Raw genomic sequence first — 16,627 nt, 5'->3', positions numbered from 1 at the left:
CCTGCCCTTCTTGCCCAATGACACTTTTAACAGGAGGATAGGAGGAGCCAAGGATCGAACCACAAACCCTGTGATAAGTAGAGAACCTGCTCCCCCTCCTGAACCACGGTCGCCCCCTAAAAGACCTATTTCACACATCAAAAGTGGATAGAAGAGCAGATAACGCAAAATGCACCCTGAACACTTGCGGTTCAGCTTTCCGAGAAATTTAGATAAAGACAAGATTTAGTCAAATTTACACATCTTTATAAGACAGGACAAAATGGAAAAGGAGATCGTCTGATTGTTTGAAGACATTTTCTTAAGAGAGTCACATTAATACAAAGATCTATCATGGAATACCAGTATTTTATATACTGCAGTTGTTATACCACATTTTTATATTCTGTAACATGTGTACATGGTAATATGCCAACTTTGCTTCAAAAAGTGTTCAGTTAGTTCATCCAAGAAAAGAAAAGAAAAACTTGAAACAATATTGAACTCACCATGAAAGGATTACAATACCCTGCAAATGCTTACGGTCTGTGTCATAATGTCTTTATGCGTTTATCTTTACCACAAGAGAATACACAAAAACTTAATGCTTTGGGTAACTCATTGGATTTGATCCTGCTTTTCATATAAAATGCTTAAAATAACTGAATGCTCGTTAATGATTTACATAGTCCCAAGGGAAACAGAGACAACACCGTGATACTGTGAGAATTCATGTCAGCATAATAAGGAAGAGATGTGAAGAGTTCCACTCCAAGATGCTGCACATCCAAACACAACATAAAAATAAAATTGTTGCCTGAGGTTTATCATTCTGTGTCTGAGAAATCTACAGAATCTACTCTGTAAAGAATGAACTCATTTTGCACACTTAATTAAGAACTAGTCTTTGAAAGTAATTTAATTTGTTTTGGGGTTTTTTTTCATGTTAAACTTTTTGGGGTCATGATTTTCTGTCACATTTTGGAACAAAACTCTTCATGTTTTCCAGTTCATTAAATACTGTAATTATCAAAAATATGGAATGCGCAGTACCACACAATTAGCTGATCCACTTCAGTGATTATTATTATTTTTTATGTACCGTCCATAAATTAACACAAGTATCTACCTGCTTTGGTGGCTCCTCTCTGATCATAGCAGAGGTGCAAAACCTCATCATTGCTAAACATGCAAAGGCCACGAGTGCGAGGAAGAAAAAAGTGACTGTGAGTCATGTACAGTTGATGGAAAATAGATCAGAATAGTAAAAACAAAATGTTTTTATTTTGTTGCTCTAAATGAAATGTGAGAGTAAGCCATTGGCTAGTGAAGTGACAGGATACTAAAATGTTCGGAATCATCAGTATGATATATTGGAAAATGTGCTCTTTTGCTTTCTTGCTGAGAGTTATATGAAAAGATTGATAACACTCTCATGTCTGTACAGTTAATATAAAGGTACTTATAGCAACTAGTTACCTTAGTATAATAATAAACGTATCCTGAATTAGCTTAACTTAGCATTAGAGAACAGACTTTTGTAAGCTTTGGTGGTGTTGGTAGGTGAATTTTGTTACCTTAGGATAAAGCGTAGCCAGCTATTTCCCTTTGTTTCCAGTCCAAGCTAGGAGCTAACATCTCTTGGCTGTAGCTTTATATTGATTTTACAGACATTAAAGGGGTATCGATCCTAACTAACTTGCAGCAAGAAAGCGAATTACCCTATATCCCAAAATGTGAAAACTATTTCTTTAAGTTACAGATTTTCTTGTATGCAAGGCACACAACTGCAGCTAACAAATGGTTCATACTTTCATTTACAAAAATGTTTTCTTTAGAGTGGAAAAGCAGTTTCACACCAAAACGCCTAAAAATCACAACAGTTTCTGAAAGCGTGTGTAGGGTGTGGTGTGAGATATTACTTATCAACGCATTCTTTTTGCCATAAAAAGCAAATGAACTGGAAAGTGAATATGAGGTTTAACTACCTCTTTGGAAAAGTGTTGTGTTGATGGCTCTGAGTCGTCCTTCATTCTCCACAGTCTCTGAGTCGGTGTCAGCTGACTTTTCAGACTGTATTCACAGCCATTCACCTTCACCACATTAGACAACTAACCAGCACTGACACAGGTTATTTCAAAAAAGAAATCTCCTCTAGATTAGGATGAAAACAAATACCATAGCTTTATACTTCAGCCACCCAGATCACAGTCAGAAAAGGAACCAAAATAACACACGAAAAAATAAGTTAACATAATTTTGACACATATAATTTTACAATATGTACATTATTTTTAAATTAAAATAGATTTGTCGGTTGTCTGATTGGTTAGGTCCTCTACAGAGCACTCCTTTTTTTTCTTCCAACCATCCAGTGTTATTCCACAGAAGCAGGGTTCCCATTAAAAGCTCACTGCCAGCCAATCAGAGTTGCACTAAGGCTACCATTGTCATGTCCCTGCCAATAGTTTGCCGGTGACGTTTTCGAGCAGGGCCAAGCCCTTAGCAACACACATGGCAGACCCTTCAACACCCAAAAAGAAATAAATATAAAATATATGTAATATTTCTATATATATTCATAAAACCAAACCCAGGATATATTTTAACTCTGCTGTGTTCTCTCTATGATATAATCAGACTGTGGCCATTTTCCTATTGCCAGTCCACTTTACTTCCCTCTTTGTCTCCTTTTGTGTATTTTTGCAGTTTTTTCAAGAAAAAAAAAGTCTTCTTCAAACTTGTACATCGTATACGCAAGTAAACAAAATGTAAAAGTGCGTGTTTTTTGAATATGTTTCATCCACTATATCCAAAAGTGTTGCAGGCACTTAAGTCCTTCCCAAACATTGTAGGTGTTTTTCGACAGTGGAGTAGGTTGGTTTGGTTATTCCTGGATTTGTGTGAGTTGGTCTGTCTGTATGTCTCTGTCGTTCTGTCTGTCTGGCAAGGAACGGGCCATGCTGGGCCGCTGCTAGCCCAGGATGTCCAGGTAGACCGGCGTGGCTTTTCCCATGGCGAACAGGACCTTCTGAATGTCCTTAATGTTCAGTCGCTGCTGCGGTTCCCTCTGCCAGCAGCCCAGCATGATGTCGTACACCTCCTTAGGACAAATCCGTGGCCTCTCCAGAACCCGACCCTGGGTTATGCACTCAATAACCTGCAGAGGAGACAGGGCAATGGGGTGAGACAGACAATTTTCCCTGACTGATTGCTGTGGTTTAGTTATGAAGGGAAACCGGTGGCACTGAGCAGGCTGTCCTTTGAGGTATGAACTAATGAAATAAACCATATGTATTCACTCTCAAATGTGTCCAATATTTAAGGGGAAAAAATATCTTTTTATTCTGTGCAACAACACAAATTTGTGCTCTAATTAGTCAGATGACTCATCGTTGCTGTGACAATTTTTGTGTCAATTCCAGACCACTGTACCTTAAAAGAATGGATAGGGATCTATTTATGTGTAATGACTGTGGCTGCACTGAAAAACTGCAGAGCAAAAATGTTGTTTTCACTAAGGTACTGAAACCAGCTCAAACATTATGTTCACTCTCTTTTTTCAGTTATCACAATAATACATAATACATACAATAATTGCCAACCCAGCTGAAGAGGAGGAATGAAAACGCTCCCGTAAGACATATTATAGTGTCATGCAATTTCATGCTCTTGCATGCTACTGAAGCAACAACAACACAGCATCAGAACAAAGAATCTGATAACCCATTGTTATCTGACGCCTTATTTTCTGGAAATAATGTACAACACACCTAATCTGTGTTTAAATAAATATGATTCCACTTCTTTTATTCAAGAGTGTCAAAAACAGTACAAACCTTAAACAATAGAGAACATTACAACAACCAGCTGGGAAACCCCTGTTTTATTGTTCCACCTGTTGCCTCTGTTTGCCATGGTAAATCACTGCTTTCTCTCGATCCTAACATTCTGTTTCTCATATCTTGTCACCAAGTATGAGAGGCCTGGCAGACGGACTGCCTTGAGACTTAGTGGGGCTATCCATTACTGCAAAGACATATGGAGCCTTTTTGCACAATTCCCACATCACAAACAACCAGTGGTAAAGGCTGCAGTGGTCATGGCAGCAGCGTTCAGCCAAACAGATGTTGATCCTGGGAGAAATCATGAATAACAGAGGATTCATAAGAATAATTTACAACCATAATGCTCTTGTAACCATATGGGAACTTTTTGATAAATTCAGTACCTTGCAACAAGAACTACGTTACCCAAAATACAAGATGAATGCCAAAGGTTTAGCTGTAGGTCTGGGTGTATTATGCTAGTAGCAGCTAATGTAGCCACCACACAGAATTTAGGAGCGGGGTACAGAGGCCTGGTAAGATAACTTCTTTGTTACTCCACATCCCCAGAGTTTGGTTTTCAAACTTGCAAGCCCCAACTGATTTTCTGCGTCAGGCATCAGCAGTCAGGGACAAGAAAATTCAAAACAAAAGATAAGATGGTGCTCTGGTGAGGGCGCTGGGATAAGGATTGACGATGGAGGACAGCGGACTCAGAAAGAACCAATGTGACCATCTTCACCCCAACAAGTAGATTATCCCCGAAAAGGGGAGTCTCCCCAAGCCCCAACAGAAGACTCCCAACCTTCCACCCCACAGATCCCACCCAGCCCCCAACTCTCTCCATTTAGTCTTGACTCCCTATTTCTGGATTTCCCTGACAGGATGAAGAGCCTTGTCAATACTGGAATCCAACTAACACCACATCAGGATCTCATTTTCCCCCTCATTACCTCCCACATCATCCACCCCATCCACTCCACCACCTCGAAAACATCCTCGACCAAAAGTCACAGAGCATCCCCACCTCCTCTGAATCATCATATAATTGAGTCGGACTGGTGGGGGGTCTCCGTGACCAAAAGCACGAACAAATTTCAGTTTTATGAATAAGTGTCGAGGTGGTAAAAAAGGAGGGGTTGCTGCCATTTTTAAATCTTCAGTGCAAGGAAACTATATTTGGTGATTTTAGCTCTTTTGAATATCTCTGTTTTTTAGTAAAGGCCACATTCTGGATCTGGTTATCTCTACAGGAGTTGACATGACTTATGTTGATACCAAGGACTTGGCTCTTTCTAATAATTTCTGTGTTTTATTTGAGTTACAGATAAGTTAAGAAAAGGTACATAAATGAGAAAACCAGTGTTAGGTTTAAGGAAGCTATAGCAATGTCACCAAGTGTGAATGCAGATACTCTTTTTTAATAACTTTAAACTTTATCTATTCTATTTTCTTTTACTTTTTAAAAAAATCTTCTTTGCTCCTGCTTTTAATTGCGTTTTTTGTTTTTATGCTGTTTTTAAAAAATGTTTTGTCTTTATGTAAAGCACATTGAGTTTCCTTGGTATGAAATGCGCTATATAATTAAAGATGCCTTGCTTTGCCTTGCATGCCAACTGACAAAGTGACATCACATTCTTAAAACAACTTTTGTCACCTATGTAGTCATACTCCCCAAGGCCTCTAAACAAAGTTTGATGTGCAAAATTGATAAACGTTGGCCTTTAATTGAAGGCAATATAACTTTAATTGAGCTTCTATTTTGTCCTTAGCTGTCTAGCTTATGTGTGATTCTACTCATGGAAACCCTATGAGGAAGAAGTTATCTAATTAATGACACTATGATAAGTGGTGTTTGTTGGATTACCTGTGTCGAAGTGGACAGGTGCTAATGTACTTTTAAGCAATATATCAATGGTAATCGTTAACTTACATTTGTCAAGTCAATATCACTGGTGCACTGAAGACTAGCTAAATGTAGCTTACCAGCTTAGAAGTTGCTGTTGCTGAAGGGCAGCAACGGGAGGGACAAAGCCTAATATCCCGCCATACTCCATTTCATGCTATTTAATACTTTTATCTAAGTATTTATTGTACTTTTTACTCCACTTAATTTTTATTTGACATCTGCAGTTGCTGGTTATTTTGAAAATGAAAAGCCCTGCACACCCACACAGGTTCCCAATTACCCTGGCTGATTAGACCTCTGTGCAGGGAATGACTAATGTCCCCAATCTCTATAGTACTAATAAGAATGATGACACGGTCGGTCGTCAAATCCTTACAGGCACATCAGAGCCAAAAGGAAGGGGAGGGCGATGTCTGTGCACGCCCACATTATCCTAAGGGAAAGGTCTAATTAGGCAATAAGTGAAACACCAGTGGGGGAGGGGGACTATGAATGACCACTCTATAGAATTGTTTTGCTTTGGACATAAACATAACTTTACTGGTGCTTAATAAGGAGCAAATAACACAGCATTTTGTAATAGGAAGACAGGAAGACAGGAAAACAAAGAGGATATTTGGTCACCATAGCTCTATATTCACACCACTGATCATAGTGCTAGTGATAAGCGCAGCACGACTCATGTCCCCCTACTTAACAAAGAACTTGTATGGACAGACAAGTAGCCATTGCATCAGCTGCAGGGAGGTGTAGCGGACTGGGGGAGGATCAGCTACTGCATAGAGAGCCAAGCAGGAGGTTCATTCACTGCTTTCTCCTTTTATTTAATCTAAAGTAACTTCAGAGTTTAAAACAGTGAAAGAGTGAAGTATACAATGACTGCACCATTTAATACAAAAATTCAGTTTGTTATGTTTATTAACTTTCCTAAAAAGTGGCAGTTTGTAATGTCTTTTTTCTGAATAATTAGAAAGCAGTGGAGCCTATAGAGCCCAATGTAGATTGAGGCCTTTTTGAAACAAGTTCCAGCATCACCCAGGTGATCATTTATCATCTTCCTAATTGTTGCTGTCATGTATCATGTAATGTGTTCTGAATCTGAATAACAAGTAAAATATTCCAATCTAGCAGTACCTGAATATAAGGCTACAATAGAGAAACAGATTGTGAAATATCACTTTTTTGTCTAAGGCATAGTAAAGTGCACATCCCATTACATTGTCATGAGGTTTCGGCATTGTAGTTTAATCAACTGAGTGTTTCATTTAGTGTGTCTTAAAAATCTTCCAAGATGCACAGAAATGTGGAAATACCAATTTGTGTCAAGTCCAAAAATGTATTGATGTTTCAATTGAAATACTTATAAGTGCGATGCATGCCAGGTTATTCTTTTAGGTCAATTTAATTTTCTCAATATGCTTGCTTTACGAGAGTAAAATCCTAATTGAATTTTATTGATTCAAAGCAGAGCATCCATTGAAAAAACAGACCAATCATGGGTGTTATATAATGCGGCATCTTGTCTGGTGGCAAGGCGGCAGCAATTTATCACCTCGTTGGGCCAGAGCGAGTCTCAGAAAGAGAAAAGAAACAACACTATGCAGTAGATTAAGATCCAGAATGACAGTGTTCATTTAAATCAGCTATTAGAAAGCTCATGCTTTCACTTCAGCCTTTGGGGCTTTGTGGAGGAAGGCCGAGCTTTTCAATTCCTACTTTAAAAACAACTCAATTAATTTGCTGTTTTTTTTTTTTTGTGAAATAACACCCATACTTGCATGAGACATAAAATAAGACATTTACCATCAGATAACCTGGAGCTGTAATTTTCAATGTGTGCATGAAGGCCTGCTGTACAGCCTTTGATAATATGTATATGTACTATGAAGGTTTATCTTCATGTTCCAGGCTCTTTGTACCTCATTGTTACCCAGCTGAAACCAAGGCTGCTTCCCATAGGTAAAGATCTCCCACAAGATGACTCCAAAGCTCCAGACGTCACTTTCCGTGGAGAATTTCCTGTACATGATGCTCTCTGGGGGCATCCAGCGAATAGGTAGCATAGTATGTCCTCCAACCTGAGGAGGAGAAAAGGAGAGGACATCTTTATTGCAAATGAAATGTTGTAGCTTAAACAAAGATTAGAAAATGCAGCCATAAACACAACTCCCAGGCGTCTGGGGATTACTTGCATGTAACCGATACGACGGGCTTAACATCTCATGAATGTCTGCTGTGCAGTTGGATGTTGACACTTGCAATACAGGGAAATGCTGACTTATCTGCCACCTCTTCTGTATGTTTTGAATTGCAGGATGTGAAATTCTTTAGGTTGTGGTATTAAATCGCCCCTTTGTTCTTGATGAAAAATAGCAATCTGCAATCCCTTCTGTGCAGAAGTACTGGCTTTAAGCAGACAATCAGTCTCAAAACATTGAATTGAATGTGTTCTAATCTGTGTTTTAAAGAAATCGCTTTCAACAAAGGAGCTAAGATAACTGCTGAATGCATGCTCATGGATCCTCAGTGTAAAGAAGTTCATATGGTGGCTAATGTAAATGTGAGTGTTTAAACTCATATCAGCATGTAAACCTGCTGCATTCATAAAACGGTTTGCATGAAGCAAGGTCCCATATACGGGAAAATATCATATGTAATATATTTAATGTCTTCAAACCAGCAAAACACAAAATTAAGTCTCCCCAGCTGTAAATTCTCTGAGGCTGGATATTAATCGATTAAACAATCCTCCATAAATCATCCTTGCTCTCAGCTTCCATTAGCAGGCATTGTTTTAAAATCTATTTCCCATTTATGTCGGTGACGGTGTTTTAATGAGCTGGACAAGACTGATGTGGGAATGATCGGCAAAGTATTGCAAGTTTCAGCCCAGAATCCAGAGACAGTATTAATTACAATGAGGATCGTGGACTTCAGGAGTCACTATTGACAGCTAATGTTATTAACATGCTGCTGTGGTTTAATGTGACGCTTGCCAGAGCCATTGCTGTTGTAGCATGCTGAACTGCTGCTGTGCAACCCTGTCTCCTAGAAAATTCCGTTCTCATATAAGGAAACTGCACCCTCAATTATGTTTCCAGTGAAGTGTATCGTCCGCTGTTTTCATTCACTTTTTTTTCATACATATAACTACAAAAAGTAATGTGCAGTTGTTTGTATGTACTGTGTATTTATTCTGTGCGTATTTCACTTTTATTACTGAAGAAATCAATGCACTGTAATTCATAGGTATTCCAACTATTAAAAGCAGGGGATGTAGTATAAGACCACTGAGGTGGTGGATGGGTTCCAAACAATAGGACTTTCTGCTGGGCGACTGGGGTTTGTTTACCATAATTTCACTTTTTCTTCTTCTATGATGGAGAAGACATGACCCGCCCTACTTTGCCTCTGACTGGTTAGTACTCGTTGCCTTCGTTGGTTGTGTTGGTGGGTTTAGACATGAGGGGTGGGATTGGTTTGGTTTAGGAAAATAATATTAGGGTACGCCAATCAGAGAGTGTGGAAAAATATGGCAGAGTAGGATGGTCATCTCATCGCTATCCTAGGAAGAAACGTTTTGCCTCCCGTTGGTGTTCATGTCTTAGAAGTGCTAAGCCAAACTATGCCTTTTTTTTCTAATCCTGATCAAGTCGTTCTGATGTCTAATCCTAACCGTCACCTTTTGTTGCCGCGGTCACGTAACTCTAGTTGTTGTGTCTAAACCTAACAGACACCAAACGCAATTGCCCCTGTCCACTGCCAGTCCACCGCCCTTGCATCAATTTCTCACAGTCCACTTCCGGATACCATCCAATTCCAAGTGTCAATGTGATGTTTTATTACATTGGAGATACATTGCAATACTAGATGATTATTGTATGGAATTTGTTGTCACATCACTTCCTTTCTTGGTGCTTTTTACTGTCATTTAGTTGTTGTTATCTAGTTCAGTTTTTGGCTTTTGTCGTTATCTTGACATTTTTATCAAGATAACAATAAGATGGATTTTTAAGCCCCTTTGAGGTTTTTATCTGTAAGCCAGTGAAAGTGCTTCAGCAGTATATCAGACACATGTCTATTATCCATCCATCATCACAACCACACATCCATCTATCCTTCACTGGCCCTTTTCACAAAATATTTAGGGCTTAAAGTAACTTCCAACTTGCTGTTTTAGTAGGCATGTCAGTCCTAATTATAGGACTTTGAGAGTATTTCTCTCAAGTGTTAAGTGTTTTAGCACTAAAAGCAGCTCCTACTTCAGTGAAAAGTTAGAAGTAGTCAAGAAGACTCTTAAGTCACTAGGCAAATCACAAACAATCCTAAAATGGCTGCTGATGGCAATCCACCTCATAATCGCCTCAACATTTTAGAAACCTCTAATGATAGTGGGAAGGCACCATTTATTTCCAGACATACTTCCCCATGCTTCTTTTTTTTTTATCCTTACTCTGAATTTACCTAATAATGCCCTTTCTTTCATGCACAAGATAGGCAAGAAGTAAAAGCTGGTCTTACGTCCAGTTTGGTTTTGGTTTGCAGCACTCACTAGCAGCCATGGTTATTGTAGTCTGATAACCATGAGGCTTCCTACATGGATACCTGCTAATTGTTAACGAGCTGCCACACATTTAAAAGGCTGATATATATAATATTTATTTAGATATGGCAACATGCCTCCTACAATATTTTGATCAATAATTTACTGACTGTGATCCAAACAGCCAATCACAGTTTCATGAAACATGATTATCATTCATAGCAACGGGGTCAACCTTCTTAAAATCAAATACATCATACATACTATAAGCTCTGAAATCATCATAAAGACAACCTCCTACTATAACTGCATTCACCCTAATATGGTTCCTCCGATCTCTACCTCTGGGTTACAACGCAATCACATTAATCATGATAAGCTCTTCTCCCAACTCCATTCAACAACATCCTAGTGCCTTCAGCTGTGAGCATTGTGTGGCATTTTAAGTACAGAGAAATTAAAAAATCAACTCAAGTATTACTAATAACCTCCAAGATCCATAGAACTCATCGTGCATTTCCTTTAAAAAGTCTTACAATCTCTGTGTGTCAGTTTAACACAGCAGATGAATCTTCCGGGCGTTTTAAAGAACCATGAGATTTGTCATTCTGCCAAAAGGCTGCTCCTTCCTGGGCATTTTACAGAACGTCCTCTAGTTTGTACACTTCATCAAATTTTGTTGCTGAGTACAAGGCCTCCGTTTGTTTGCCTTTACTTGTCCTTCATCTATAGCCTTCTCTGGAGTCTGGGATTGGATTGCACCTGTTATTTGTGCATTATGACAAGTTTATGTGTTAGTCCTATCTAAGTTTTCAGTAACTATTAGCTAGTTTTAAAGTAGTGCTTTTTAAATCAGGTCACAGCATTAAAACCTAATAAATGTTTAAATTGGTTGCAAAAGGCAACAGATGGTGTTATTACAGTATTAGGATGCCAAATTATATATTAAACTTAACTGCCAACATGGGTTGGGTTTTACATTATGTATATATCCCTACATGTAGAAATGTGTGTCAGTGTTAGTAGTAGTTATTCAGTTTAGAATGAGTGAGACATATTGGTAACACTAACCTAGCCAATGTTTTCGGGTAAATTAGTATTACGTACATTTTTGTGAAATGTAATTTAAAATCAAATGTCAGATGTGTCCATCATTTTATATTAAAGTACATCATTTCAATTTCAACTTTTCAATCCAGCGTTAAGGGTTGTACTATATATTACATCAAGTAATATTGATGTTACATAACATATTTCAGGTTTTTGCAGCTGCCAATCTTAAGTGTAAACTATTCAGCATGAGAAAAAAGTCACTTGACTAACATGATCAGTGTTTCTCACCTTTTTATAAATGGTGTGTAAATGTATTACTGAATCATTACGCATTCCCATGATGAAGTTAGTAAATTATTTCATGGAGGATGTGAATAACTTTTTTTGTAATAAATGACAAATGGACTCGTTCTTCTACTGCACCTTTCTAATCTTCCTACCACTCAAGGAGCTTTTACACTTCTAGCCAAATTTACCCATTCACACACACATTCATACACTGATGGCAGACACTGACATAAGGTGCCACTGGTTTATCAGGATCTAATCTAACCATCCAGACTCAGCAATTTGGGGTTCAGTGTCTTGCCCAATGACTTCTGGACATGCAGACTAGAGGAGATTAGTGGACGACCTACTCTACCTACTGAGCCATAGTTTCCTCATGTTTGCCACAATGTTCATTTGTCACTTTTGGTTTAATAACTTTTACTAGCGATTATGGATTGATTTGCAACTGAAGAGTCTCCATATAGGTTTGCAAATGATTGGTAAATGGTTAATATAAACGTTTACATTTCCTTTGTAACATGTGAGAAACAGCGAAAAAAGCTACGTGTACATACCGAATAGTTTACACTTTAGTTTAGTGGGATGTAGAAAGTTTTGTAAATGTCTATAGGGATGATTTGTAACAGATGTAGCAGATGAAAAACATGTAACACATTCACGTGTGATGAATAGTTTTTAAAAACATAACGTTCTCTTTCCTGAACAGCATCAGTATTTCTAAAAACCTAATTTCCATAACTACATGTGGCAGCTGATAAAACTGAACATTTACATTCACATCTAAAAATTCTGAATTACCAAACAAAGATGTCTTTTCAGCACAATATACCTTGGAACACAATTCACTCAACAACTAACCTCAATGTAAGAAGTTAGTTTTTATGGAACCTGCAACCTGTTTTGATTTAGTGATGCGTTAATAAATGCATTTAATAGGCTAAAGGTTGAACTTAATGTCCCACCCCAGACACTCTGATATGAGTAATATTTTTATATTATTTATAATATTTCCCACATAGAAAGTAAAAACAACGTCAGAGATAGAAATAAAGGCACATTGATTGCTTCTCCCTCATTTAGGAATAGTTGTGGGAGCTTGAGAATCTTCGGTAACTACTTGTAGCTTCTACCAGAGATTTAAACAAAAGCATGCAAAGGTTTATGAAGAAGACAAGAAGTACATCGGAGAGAATCAGCTATAGACCTACATGTCTGAGCCGGGTTTAGACAGGAGGCAGTGGGGGAGCAGAGCCTCTTTGGCGGATCTCTAACTTGGGCTATGGTAGGAGTTACTCCTGGAGCCCCACAGGTTGATGGACAAACATGTTGACCCGTAACCATGGTAACCTGTGCCTATGACCCTTGTTTGTATCACCAGATAAAGCTTAAAAGATAATTACTGAAAAGATAAGCAACTAGTACAACAGTCGCAGGTGACAAAATCACTGTCTGGGTTTGTCGTTTGTCTGCTATGACCATTGTACTAGCACATTATGTTGCGGGATATTTAAGCTAGCGTAGTGTCTAGTGTTGCATACTGTAATATTTGACTATAAATGTTATCCAACTTGTATACTACTGGCTTCACATTAAGGTTTTGTACATACTAAAAAGTCTTACATACAGTTTTAGCCTACTACATAGCATGTTAGTGTAATCAATCTAACTAAAAGTCACTATTGATTGGCCAATGACCAGATAGTCAGATTTTGGCGTCCGGCATCTTCTGTAGAGAACATAGCGGATACTGTAATTAGCAACTACAGCAAGATGCCATAGGATTATCTTGCCATTTGTTCAGAATATATTTTACACACCCTGAGCTGCGCAGAGGTCCATCGTGGCCGTACAGATTTCAAATCGTAAAATATTAAGATGACGTTTTGAGTGGTGAACACAGAGCACGCAGTCACGACAGTAAGAATAATAGCATTTTAACAACACACTGTCAGATAATTGTCAACAGGTATGATTGTGAGCATTTTAACTTGTAACATGTACAATCCACGATCAGGCCGACTGCTCAGGTGGACTTCTGCCACTTTACAAGTTCGACTCATCTATGTATTAGACATGTGATGTGGATTGGTTGTGCTTTCATATGACAAGTGGTGGTTAAAGCTGTCTGTCTGATGCTGCTTTACAAGAACTTTAGAAATGAGTGATGTCATCAAATGGCTTCATTGTGGTTGACTGCTGCTGCTGTTTGTTTTGCTCTCTCTCTCTCTCTCTCTCTCTCTCTGTCTCAGACACACACACCTTGTATCTCCATCCTAATGTATTTTGTATTCTATATTGAAGCTTTGTGGTGAGCCACAGTGCTGTTGTTATTGTTTATGAATGAATTTCTGTTGTTTTCAATTTTTTTTGTTTGTTTTAAAATGTGGGCGGTTTGTTATCAATTTGGCAATCTGGCATAAGTGGTGGAGCCCTGACCTAGTTTATCCTTTCCAGGCATTTTGTGCCAAATTGAACCTTGGAGCTACTCAGTGTAACACCTTGTTTTGGTGTCTTGAAGAAGTTGATAACTGTGTGTGGTGTAGAGCATTGACTGCAGACTGCATTTCACATAACAAGGTTGACTGCCTTCCTTACATTTAATACAAATTGATATGTGTACACGTGGCCTGGAGGTCATTAAAGTTTTCTACATCAACACCTATATGCTGACTATGAATTGAAAGCACACTCCATTAACCTCCAGAATGTCCAACTTTTGGTCTGAGAAGTGTTTCCTCAAAACAAATGGAGGATGTCATTTTACTTTCATTCCTTTCTCACAGACTGGAAAAACCGTCAAAACTGTATTCAGCCTTTATTATTTTACTATTTGTTCTCTCAGACCTTAGCCCTGTTGTTTTGGATAGTAAAATGTTTGTTACGTACTGTAACCCCAGGTTTTTGCCCAATGCTATCCAAACACACCTCTCTGTATCTCTCTCAATATTGCTCTTTTAGCTAGTACAAACACCAGTTGATCCAAAAAGTGTGGTACCACTGTGGCTAGCTAGTCGCACAAAGTCTTGTTTGATTCGATACATTTCTGTAAACGCCGCTGAGTTCAGGATGAGTCATCAAACATTTGAAACAGTTTTGCAGGAAGAGAAAAGACATGACTTTAAAATAAGTGGACTTTGAATTTGTTATGGCAGCAAAAATGATATATTTGGAATATGTGTACTCCTGAGCACACTGTGTTTTAAAAAACTTTTTTATTTTTTCAGATTATTCTTCAAGTCCAGAGACGGTTTGTTGAGCATGCACTTATTTTTCAGCTCGGTCCTTCTTCACATAAATACATTTATGCCTGAGATCTGCCCAGTACAACTATAGTCTTCTACAAATCCCACTAGAGGGTTAGGTGTTCTGCTAAACTGCATCTCAGTATATATTATCTCAGGGATTGTAATATGAGAGGACACTTTTTTGCTGTTTTCCTTGGAACCTTAAGTCACAATTCTATTTCTCTATGACTTCAGCATCTAAGATGTTAGCAGAATAAAGCAGAAGAAAAGACAGAAACATACTTCCTAATTTTCCGAACCCCTCCTTGCTATCTCACTCTCTGGTTGGATGGTGTTTTCCTTCATTGATTGGACAGATACATAGTAATTAAGGTAAGCAGGAGTTTTAAGGGTGTTTTGAGTAAGGTGCCTTATCTCTACCTTTTGAACACACACACAGTGTGTATTGACAGTCCAAGAATAAAGTGTAGCAGTTACAGAAGGTTTGCAGTAGTTTCTCCTCATACTCATTTGCTTGGGTTCCTCTGCAAGCCAATGGCCAAATGAACACTGACTTATTCTGCTCCTGATCTCATTAGACATGACAGGTTTCAATATTGTTAAGCCAATATCGATGCTGAGACCAGTCACCCCTGTTGTGTAAAACCGCTGGGTGGGTGGGCTGAAAGTGAGGTGAAGGAGGTGGCGAGGGGCTGTATACCAATCTGTCCCCCCGTGGAGCTTTATAAAGATTAAACAAAATTAATTAAGTTCCTGTTAGTCTAAATGACTTATCTGAGGTCCACCCAGCCCATTGCATGCAAGGCTAAACCTCATCAGATGCATACTAATGATTCAACTGCTGCTGCTGTGGCGAGGGGCATTAAAACTGGCTGACTCTGCTTCCCAAATGATTGCATGCTATCACCTTGGGTTTTTGTCACAAGGCCATGGCAATTAGCTCGTAACATGGGGAGAAAAGGCAAAAAAAAGGCTGAACACATAATAAAAATAAAATAATTGCCCCTGTAATTATCCTCATCTTTCTCACTCAATGTCACATGGAGAAGCTGCCAGTGCTCTGCGGGGAGTGAGGAATGAGTCTGGGTTTTTTTTTTTGTTGCTGTGTAAACTGGATTAGTGCTCTGCCTGTCCCACCGTAGCAGGGGAGTGATTGGATTAACAGCGTGGAGAGCACAGCAGTATGGCAGGGGGATAGATTACTGGCCCACTTGGGTTCTTCGATGGGCGCTCCATGGTCTGCAGGGAGCCCTGGGAGGCCCCAGACATCTTAAAGGGCCCCGATAACCATCTAGACACACTCTCTCTCCCTGCTCTTGCCACGGTGCTATCTCTACTTTCCCAGCCCAAACAGCAGCAAACACAAGTTCACTTTGAGAGGCTATGATGTCCATTAGGTTTCTACCTGCTGCGCTGCTGCCAAGTGGAGATAAAGTGGTATCTACTCTGGCCGGAGCATGCTAGTGGGTGGTGAAAGTTTCCAATGGTTTCCAAAACACATACGCACACACATGCACACACACGCACACACACACACACGCACACACACACACACACACACACACACACACACACACACACACACACACACACACACACACATACACTATTGCTAGCATGCTTCTTCACATTCACAATTTTAGCATTTAGCTTTGCAGACCAGTCGGTCAGTGTGCTAACAAGCTCAAAATGTTTCTTGTGTTTTTTATGGATTAAACAAATATGTAATGTGTAAACCGTTTTGTGTTAGCTGTTACCACCAGGTTCCAGACTTTATGCT

The 16,627-nt window shown here is 38.9% G+C and overlaps 1 protein-coding gene across 1 annotated transcript in view; it reads right to left on the bottom strand.

The window, feature by feature from the left end:
- Positions 1-2,953: 2,953 nt before the first annotated feature.
- ntrk3b (neurotrophic tyrosine kinase, receptor, type 3b) overlaps positions 2,954-16,627 on the bottom strand; it is a gene marked incomplete at both ends in the record, with an annotated part of 192,526 nt that continues 178,852 nt past the window's right edge. The window contains 2 exons of the mRNA XM_083911883.1: positions 2,954-3,139; positions 7,635-7,793. Of these exons, the coding sequence (XP_083768009.1) occupies positions 2,954-3,139; positions 7,635-7,793 (345 nt within the window). The remainder of the gene's footprint in view (positions 3,140-7,634; positions 7,794-16,627) is intronic.

This window comes from Echiichthys vipera (genome assembly GCF_963691815.1).
Source record: "Echiichthys vipera genome assembly, chromosome: 1".
Taxonomy (NCBI): domain Eukaryota; kingdom Metazoa; phylum Chordata; class Actinopteri; order Perciformes; family Trachinidae; genus Echiichthys; species Echiichthys vipera.
Note: the sequence above shows the minus strand (reverse complement) of the source record. Positions and strands in the feature narration are given on the sequence as shown.